At 44.5% G+C, this 9,936-nt stretch overlaps 1 protein-coding gene across 2 annotated transcripts in view; it reads right to left on the bottom strand.

Annotated features, from left to right (window-relative positions):
* Positions 1 to 9,914, bottom strand: part of Ptchd4 (patched domain containing 4) — a 198,950-nt gene extending 189,036 nt beyond the window's left edge. Inside the window, exon 1 of one of the 2 annotated variants that reach the window (XM_004847138.4) lies at positions 9,231 to 9,914. In XM_004847138.4, the coding sequence (XP_004847195.2) occupies positions 9,231 to 9,893 (663 nt within the window). In that variant the 5' untranslated portion in view covers positions 9,894 to 9,914. The remainder of the gene's footprint in view (positions 1 to 9,230) is intronic. The other variant, XM_021259695.2, reaches the window with a different exon arrangement.
* Between the last annotated feature and the right edge of the window lie 22 nt (positions 9,915 to 9,936).

The raw sequence follows: 9,936 nt of genomic DNA on the forward strand, positions 1-9,936 counted from the left end.
ACAGAATGAGCCCAAGCCAGAGGCTGAGAGAATGGAGATAGAAAGAAGAGAAGGCTTTGGCCCTCAACCTTGGTAATCCATCATAACCTGCACCAGAGATCTGAAGACCACAATGCCAAGCTGCTCCTCAATTAATTACACCAGAATCTTGGAAGAGGGGACCCATGAATCAGTGTTTTCAAGCTCTGCCAGTGTTTCCTACACTTGGCTAAGACTGAGCATCTGGAACAAGGGTTCTCACACATCAGCAGAAACCAGTCACCTGCATGGCACACCAGGCCCCAACTCCAGAGTTGCAGCAGATCTGCCTTTCTCACAAGTTTCCAGCTGAAGTCAAGGCTTTGGTCCAAGGAGTCCACTTGCAACCTGTGCTGCACCATGATAGGGATGTGATATTACTCTGTGCATATCCCTGCCACCACAGATGGCTTACAGATGTGGACAAAACAGCCAATGTTTGGCTGGATGAGAATATTGAGAGAACAGATAATGAAAAAAACCATTTTATGGGGAAAGAAATCATACATATGAAAATAGAGCTGGCAAGTTGCAGAGAACCACCAGAGAGGTGAGAGGAGAACCAGGACATCACAGAAGGCAAGAGTCGAGGAAGCTCAATGCACAGAGCATATAATGAAAACACACCCTCCAAGGAATTCCAGACCCAGTGCCTGCACAGACTCAGGGCTGCTCCCTTCTTTTTCTCCTCTTTCCTGTTCTTAGTAAAGGAAACAGGATGGTGATCCCGGCAGTCTGTGTCCATCACTCTGCCCTTACTCAGGAAATCATGAGGACTACTGTTCTGTAGAGGGAGTTTCAGCTTTTAGAGTTGAAATAGAAGGGATTTTTAAAATATCTGTTTGTAAGCTCATAAGAAAGCCAGTTTAATGCCAATTCTTCGGATAAGGGAGAATGGCAGTGCTCAAGGAGTTAACCACTAGCACTTACGGATTTACAGTGAAGCAAGTGCTGTTCTTAGCCTCCGGTTTCCTTCCACCACAGTGTGTGGGGCTTGAAACAGAAACATTAGCATCACTTGAAGCATGCTAGAAAGGCAGAATCTCAATCTCCTCTGGACCCTGGAGACAACTGCATCTTTTAACAGGGTCCCCAGGTGACAATCAGGGCCTGAGAGCATTGCTTTAGGTGTTATAGGCCCATTTAATACAGTACTAAGAGATGGAGGCCATTATCAGAGAAATGAGTTGCAAAGGAGTTAGAAATGAACGCAACGTCATACAGCTAATGAGGGCAGTATTAAGATGTAAATTTGGACAGTGTGGATCCATAAAAGTGATCTAAATTATGCCATATACAATGACTCTTAAGACATTCTCAACACAGCCCTCATCCGGTCACTCTAACTTCTGCCCAGAGTAGCTCCAGGTCAGTGCTGCCCAGGTGCCAGGTCCTCCCCACCAGGTCTTGCCTGGCATCCTTTGGCCCTCAGCTTACACTGACTTCCTCAGGACAGCAGCTTTTAAAACCGCAAGACTTGATGTCCTACTCACAGTACTGTGCGTTTTTCATCCACAGTAATTTGCAACTATGGATTTTTCTGTCATTTTTGAAAACTAGATCCAAGCTCCATGGGGGTAAGGCTACATGGGTTTTGTTTATAATGGAACCTCTATGGCCACACTAAGACCATGCCTGACACGCAGTGGATACAAAGGTTACCTGCATGGAAGTGTGTGTGGGAGGCTGGAATCTCACCCACCCAACAGAGCAGTACTGCATCTTACCCACATAGGTAGAGCCTACAAAGAAGTTAGAACTGAGCATTCTCTTTCTCCATGTAACAAGAAACCTCATACTTCAAAATGAGGAGTAAACACTGGGGCTGCCCCTGCACATTCATTCAAACATGCACCTGCCATGGACCGTTGAGTCTGCTTTCAGAATCTCCAAAAGCTACAACAATGCTTACAACACCTCTCTGACTCCCTGTAACTCAAGAGTCTACACAGTTTTCCCACAGGATCTGCAGGATACTGGTTCCAGAACCTTCTGCCAATACCCAAGTGCATGAATGCTCAGGTCCCCAATGTAAAACAGCATATATGCATATAATCTACAGATATCTTCCTGTGACCTAAATCATCTCTACATTAGGTGTAATATCTAACAAAAGGTAAATGCTATGTACGTAGTATCTATACTGTATTATTTAGGGAATGATGAGAAAAAAGGATGCATACATTTAGCAGTGATGCATTTTGCTCAAATGTTTTCCATCCACAGCTGGTTCAATCTGTGGTTGTGGAGATCAGAGGTACTGAGGTCCAACTGCACTGTGCCCTATAGCTCTGGAGACAGCAGTGATGCCGGGGATCCCAGCTGAGCCCTCTGTGTCCGAAGCGGGGTTTCAAAGAGGAAATGCTGACAGTTCCAACACAGATCCTGTGACTAAACACAGACCACTCAGGGCTAAGTGACGTTCATCAAGCAGCTTTCACAGCCCCCGAATTTGTCTGAGTGACAGAGAATGAGCCTTGATTTCAATGAACAACTTGCTCTAACGATCTTATCTGAAGGAAGCATGGGTTACAATGCCAATGTAAAGGTGCCCTCCACTGTGACTGTGTGTTCCATTTCCCCCCAAGTTTTCTGGTTCCTCTGTGTGATTCCTATACCTGGTGTTCACATATAATGCTAACATAATTGGGCTAACTAGGGCTTAATGTTGCTACTGTCGTGGAATAACTGCAAAAAACCTTGAGAAAAATCCTGATTTTTTTTTTCTTCTTCAAGAGATGGTTAGGTTTAGTTTCAACCTTTTCAGAAAATATCAAACAACAGTAATCATTTGTAAGTTTACCCAGGGGACAGGTCCTCCATGGAGGACAGCATGAGGAGTTTCCATGTGGATCACCCTTTCCATAATCTGACACGCGACTCATGTTTCCATCACATGGCTCCACAGAGAGGCTCCACTACGCTGCTTTTCTCGTGGAATTTTACACCTGAATCAATGCACTCTCTTTAAACTCAAATCAGGGATCAGGAGGACTGAGTTCAACCTGGAGTCTAAAATCTGAGCCTCCCTAGTGCTGAGGTGGCTGTGAGTGTCACAGAGGCTGGTTTCCATGAGGATGCTGGGGAGGCCGAGGGAGTGTTAATTTCTAACAATCCACCAACTTAGGCTGACTCCACAAGCCCAGTCAACATTTTGAGGAGGAAGTCTTAGAAAACAAAAATAGAGTTAATTTTGTGGTTTATGATGCAATGTGGCATGCTTTTGAGTTAAGTCAGAGCCCTGCCTGAATATTTCTTTCTCCTGGGGCTCTTACAAATGCAACCTTTTCCACCAGCTCCCTCACAGTGACAACCCACAGAAATGAGTCACCCCTATGTTTTCATCCTAGCGAGGGGGCCTGGATGATTTGTTTGACTAAGTCAAGGAAGAAATTGACCTGCTGTTCAATCTAAAGGTGTCTTGGACCAGTCTAGAAGCTTGAAATTTTCATGTTTCTTCTTTGAAAAAATTTATATTGAGCACAGGCAGAAAGGCCTGGACATATGTGAAATAGGCCTGAGCATATGCTGATCAACTCTGAGACAGAATTAAAAGCAAAGTGGTCCAGTCATGGTGTCACAGCTAACAGATTAAAATGCAAAACATCCTCTAAACACAATATATTTTGAAAAACATTATATAAACGCTTCAGTTATGATAATTTTTAAGTGGAAAAGATGAAAAACACCTGTGAATTCTTGCCTAAGATGGCAGGGAGAGGTAAAGGAGCGTTGTCCTCAGGGAGGAAGGGGTGGTCTTTGTCCTTCCACACACTTGCATTACCCAGGGCTCTGACTTCTCCTCACTTCAATCCCAAACCCCTGAAGTCCTGAACCACTGAGGGTAAGGAAATTGGAACAGGAATATAGAAAATTTCTGTTCTTTTTTTTTTTTTAAGTTCTCCCTAATCCCTGAATTCCAAAAAAATGGAAAGAAACATACTTAATTACAAACATTAATTTGAGTTAAAGTAGGTCTTTGCTGAAGTCAAAGAGCAGGAGCTAAAGTCCATTACCAAGAAAGTTTCATCCACTTGAGGGACTCAGAAAAGGTTAGGGAACAAACAGATCCTGATGTGGGGGCCAGGAAACATGTGCAGTGACTCAGTTAAGGACAGTGTGGTTAACACTTTTCAACAGTATCGTTCAGATCTAATGCACATCTACTTTACCTCAGTGGAAAACTATTCTAGAATATTATCTCTGTATTCACCATCATTATACATAGATCTGAGTATTACACGGTAGAATGTGACATATGAATGAATGATAATCTCACTGTCCAGTAAGAATTCCTGCAATTTCCTGGCCTGGCTCTGTCATTTTCCAAGAGGAAAATACTGACATTTAAATTGGTGACCAGGTCTGTATAATGTCACACAACTAGTCTTTAAAAATCTGGGTTAGAGCCCAGGTCTCCTGAGCATTTCTGAATTTAAAGTGCATCATCCCATCTCACACTGTCTCACCAATTCCTTCCTCTTAATACCAGTTTCAGCTAGAGATGTCCAAGGGTGTGTGGGACATAACTTGGGTCAGAGGACAGCTGAACCTGGAGCCTTACCCTAGCTTGTTCAGCTCGATGGTAAATGATGTAAAAGGAGAAACAGTTTGCCAATGAGGAGTTTGCTAAACTCTTTCTGCAGGTTCTACATTGGGCAGATGGTAGTTTGCCTAGACCGATGCTCTGCTCCGTGCCCTTTCTACCAGCCAGTCCTCCTGTGTAGATTAGTAGTGCCCTGCTTTTCTAGCATGGGTTTGAGGTGGCTTAGCTATGGCCCTATTTCTTTCTTAGTACAAAGGGTTGGTGTTAAGGGGAGCAGCATAGGAGGTGATAGCACTTAATACCATACTGTGGTTAAGAATATGTTTTGGGATCCAGCTAGTCCTGGATTTGAGTTCCAGCTCTAGCATGTGTTGGTGGGGACCTCACAGAAGTTACTTAAGGTCTTTCGTCTTCATGTATAAAATGGAAACAAAAATACTCCCTTTGACTCACAAACTTATAAAAATTAGATGACATGCTGTATACAAAATCCCTGGACTTACTTATGCTACATACTGAATGTTCAATAAGTTCATGTTTTTCCATATTAAGAGGCAGAATCAGAAAGGTAATCATAAATCAAAATATAAGAGAAGATCTCGACATGTGTATTTTAAGAGTTTTTAGAATGAATTAGGGAAAAATGAATAACTTTTCTTGTGAATCTCTAAAAATAATACCAGTGCTCACCTTTCATGTTGACTGAAGTTGTCCTTCAACTGAGATTAGAAGATTTACTACATCTTCCAACATGGAGGATGCTCTCAAAGGAACATTCTCCTCTTAAGAAGAAGGAGTCTCTCTTTGTTCCTGTCCTCAGGTGTGGTGTACTGACGTCCATGCTGATTTTCCCTGAACATCTGCTTGGAGGTGCCATTACTGATGGGGTTCAGTAGGAAGGACAGTTGACAGGGCAATCAATCTGCTTCCTTCCTGTTTGCCAGAATGCTGTGATCTAGACTTGGGATCAAATCCATTTCCAAGGGCAGACATATGTCTGCTGCATTTTCACTTATGTCTTTGACTAGAAAGTACTATATGGGAAGTGTTACTTGCATGGAACCTGCCAGTTGAAAAGTGAGGTTCCTAGCCAGCCTAAGAAGCAGGGCAAGGTCACCCAGAACCACCGGAGCTCCCTGAATGTTACAATGGAAACCTTCACTGGAATCTAGAACAGTCCTTGCTTAAGGATCTTGAGTGCCTGTTTCAGTTTAACAATGAGACTAATTTCAACAGTATGTTAAATATTTTACTTAAAAATTCAGTCTGGCCACATTGCAGTTGTTTATGTGAAAAATATATGCATATATATTTGGGCACTCCTTTTTAACCTATTAAGAAGAAAAATATATATTTTTCTTAGTGAAAAGAACTTCACAGAAGTCTGGGATACAGAGAATACCTTTAAATGAAAGTATTCCACAGAGTTTGAAAAGGTGATGATTTTGTGATGTTACAGAAAAAATGCACAAATTAATCAATAAACCCATCAATGAGCATCTATTGTGAACACTCTAGACCTGGACAAAGTTGGGGTGGGGGAAATGATTACTACAAAAGCAATATGTGACATAACCCTTGTGTTTAATCAATGCTATTACACAGATTATAATGAAGGGCAGATTGTAGGATACATATTGTATACAGGTGTAGGGACTTCAGATTTTGGCATCTTTTCTACAAGGCTTTTGAAAACTTGTATAGGATTCTTTTTTCTGTAGTATAAGCTCCCTGCTGCTTTTTTTTTTTTTTTTTTTTTTTTTTTTTTTTTACCAGATTTATCTAAGCCTCTGTTTAGATCCTACAGAAGGCAATTTCCTTTGTCCCTGCTTGTCTGGATCACCTTGCCAAGATACCAAGTTTATCAGAAGTTCTAAACCTATCTGTACTGAGAACTACTTGGATGCCTTAATGGTACTTGGAAGATGACCTCTGACTGTCACAACTCCGGTTTGTGCCCACTTCTGTCAATCAGGCTTGCACATCTTCACAGCACTGACCTCCTGCTTCTCTCATGACCTGATTATGAATCCCTTCCCACACCATCCCACCACCGCTGTTCATTCTATTTTCCCTCAACTCACAACCCTTGTCCACCAATAGAATTTTCTGGCACTATAATTTTCCATATTGAGCAGAATTGGAAAGAATGGTGGCCAATGTACAGTGGAGGAAAGCAAAGTGAATTAGAGGGCTAAAATTAGACATATAAAGTCTCCCTCACAGCCCGTATACCAGCAGTTATCAGACACCAACAGACATCAGCATCATGGGGACCCTGAGCACTGCTGCCACTCATGAATTAAGATGTTTCTGAATGATACACCATCACAACAAGAGGCCATCTCACTTGCTCCCTGCCAGGAAGCTCTGATCCTAGGACCCCTCAGAATCCCTTTGGCAGAATTCTAAGCATCCATGGTCCTTACTCAATCACATTTTACACTGCACGAGCACGTGTGAGATTGTGTCTGCACTTGAGAGGCCCACTGTTCTTAGAGGGTCTCAACGGCTCATTTATTCCACATACCTTAAGACCACCACTATGCACTGAAACCAACACACTGGAGGAAACCCTGATGTAAGCAGGTAGCAGAATAGGGACTTTCAGCCCATGTATAATACCTGTATTCATTTAATAGACCAATCTTCTTCTGTGATTATCCACTGACTTCTACCAAGATGTGTATCAGCCAACCAACCAGTCAGAAAGTTTGGATGGGGCACCTGTCACAGGCCCAGCAGCAGGCTGTTGATCCCGGATGGCAGAGTTCCTGCCTCCAGGTAACTCTGGGTGAGGGTGCTGGCATCTACTTTTAGACCCCATGGAAGCCAGAACCTTGCTTTTCTTGCCTCAATTTCTGTCTCATATGCCTAGAAGAGCACACAGTAAGTCATCTGAACACAACCAATGAGTAGGAAATGAGTAAAATGAATACCTCGGGTATGTGTACTATACACGTTAAAATGGTTTTTCCAGATTATCAGAATGACAACACTGATTGAACACAGCTCTTTCAGCTGCAGAGTGCTGCTGAATAAAGGTGGTTGAGATCCAGTCCATCATGCGTAATAATGAACTGCACGCTTGACTCAATGGGGAAAGCACACTGAGGTTTAAACATGACATGGTTTCCAATCTTTACTCCAGATTATTGGCATAGGAAAGAACCCAGTGAAAGACTGCAGGCTAGGAAGATTACCTCTCCACCACATCCTTTCTTGAGCAAGCAGTAATGGTCACGGTAAAGGATTCGGGAGGTGAGAAGCATGCTGCCCAAGCACACAGAGCCGTCATGCGCCCATCATTCAGTGTGAAGAAGGCAAGCCCTGTCTCACTCCACAGCTGAAGTCCAGATCTTCATTAGCCCTGGATCCATTCAATCAAGGACACTACATTTAAAAAGAGGCAGTTTATAAGATCCCCTAAGTGCACCAAATCCTCCTTTAATTCAGAGGAAAAAAAGGGGTGTTTTCTCTCAAAAATCCTGAAAAAGTTATTTAATATGGACAGTGACTATGTTAAATAAATAAATAAGCAACGGGTGCATTTTCAAGTTAGGCCCTTCATTTACTGAGCCTGGGGTTCTCCTAGTCCAGTTCTGCCCTGAAAGACACCATGTTCTCTCCCACACCAGGAGGAAGAGTCCTCCTCCTCCTCCTCTTCCTCCTCTTCCTCCTCCTTCTTGGGAAACACCTGTCTTAGAGCTCGTGGCTGTGCAGCTTCTAAGCATGCACAGGGTCAAACACACAAATGGTGCAGTGACTCTTTTGGAAGTCACATTTGTCCCTGAAACTTCAGTCACCTGGAGACTGCATGCCTCATTGCCCGCAGCAGCTCCATCCTGACAGTGTAAAATGAATTTAGAAAATGCATCTGGGGGACAAGATTTGAATGAAAACTAAACAGCTCCATACACCGAAGGCTGGAACAAATCCTTCTTTGCAATTTTTGCTGATTGTGGAATTTGTTTTTCTTTCCTTCTGTTATTGGCCTGTTACAAATATCTTGCTTGGGTTGGTTTTTTTATGGGAAAGGACTCAGCAAGCCAACCCATCAGTTAGGTGCACACCTCTGTTTTCACACACAGCCTTCTGCTGCTTTTGCTGTACACACACACACACACACACAATTCCTGGAATCCCTGCTGCATTCATAACCCGGTGATTGCACACACACATTCACGGTCAGCGAACACAAACTCCCTGCATGTCACAATCGAGCCAGGCTGGAGAGGTACACATGGGACATGGCACCGGATGGATGTGTAATCAGTAATAAGAAATACAGTGAGCCCCAGAATGAAAAGAAATCCCCCAATTGTTCAGGACTCCCCCACCCCCTTCCATTCACTGATTTATTAACCCTGAACAAAGATGTAATTGCAGGGTCTCAGAAACTTTTTTTTCTTTTCTTTTTTTTTTTCTTTTTTTTTTTTTTTTTTTTTTTTGCATTTGTTCGATTTGGCTTCGAATTTCTTAATATCTGGATGTGCCATTCATTGCCTGTTTTCTTCACTCAGTTGCCCATCTTTTCCCCCCAGAAATGAAAGAAGCATCCGCTTCTGAGTCTTAAGGATGAGACCTCTGCATTTTCTTTGCTTGTTTAGGGCAAGAAATGAAGTGCTGCCTCTTTAATCGGCAGGAGCATGCAGGCGGAGCATACCTTTAATTTAGTGTTGGGATACCTCACTTGCACCCTGGCTGTTGTCTTATTGGAGACGGCAGCCTGCCTGAGATCCTCTAGTACTGAAATAATATCATCCAGCACGCATTTCTTATCCTGATTTCTCAACACACACAGATGGGAAAAAGTATAATTATAGCCCCTGTGGTTCACCTTCATTTCCAGCACGGCTCGGTGGGTCTGCAGGATCCCCTCGGCCTGGAGCAAAACATTGTCCCCGAGTGGCGAGAGGAGGATCACCCTGCCGTACCTCCCAGGGGTGTGCAAGTCCGAATAGAGCTGGCTTTTGGACTGCTCCAGCGGGAAGAGGCTGTCGGCCAGGCTGCGCTCGATCTTGGCCAGGCTGTGGCTAGGGGCCACCAGGCGCTCCAGGTCGCCCTCGGGCTGGAAGCGGCGCAGCGCACTGAGGCCGCAGGCGATGGTCAGCACGGCGGGCACGGTGAGGAAGAGGACGGGGTGGCGGCCCACGCACACGCCCAGCCCGCGGCCGCACGCCCGCAGCCCTCCGCGGAGCGCCTGCCGCAGCATTCTCAGGTGCGGACCGCGGGGCCGCCCGGGACTAGCGCGTGTGCCTGCGCCGCTCCCCGCGCGCCCCCGCGAGCCCCGCGGGCCCCGCACCGCTTCACTCCACGAGGCACCCATGCGGCCGGCGGAGCCTCCGGCACCAAAACACCCCGCCCCCGGC

This window comes from Heterocephalus glaber, unplaced genomic scaffold, assembly GCF_053883595.1.
Source record: "Heterocephalus glaber isolate CG9 unplaced genomic scaffold, H.glaber_assembly_v1.0 deba00001497, whole genome shotgun sequence".
In the NCBI taxonomy this organism is placed as follows: domain Eukaryota; kingdom Metazoa; phylum Chordata; class Mammalia; order Rodentia; family Bathyergidae; genus Heterocephalus; species Heterocephalus glaber.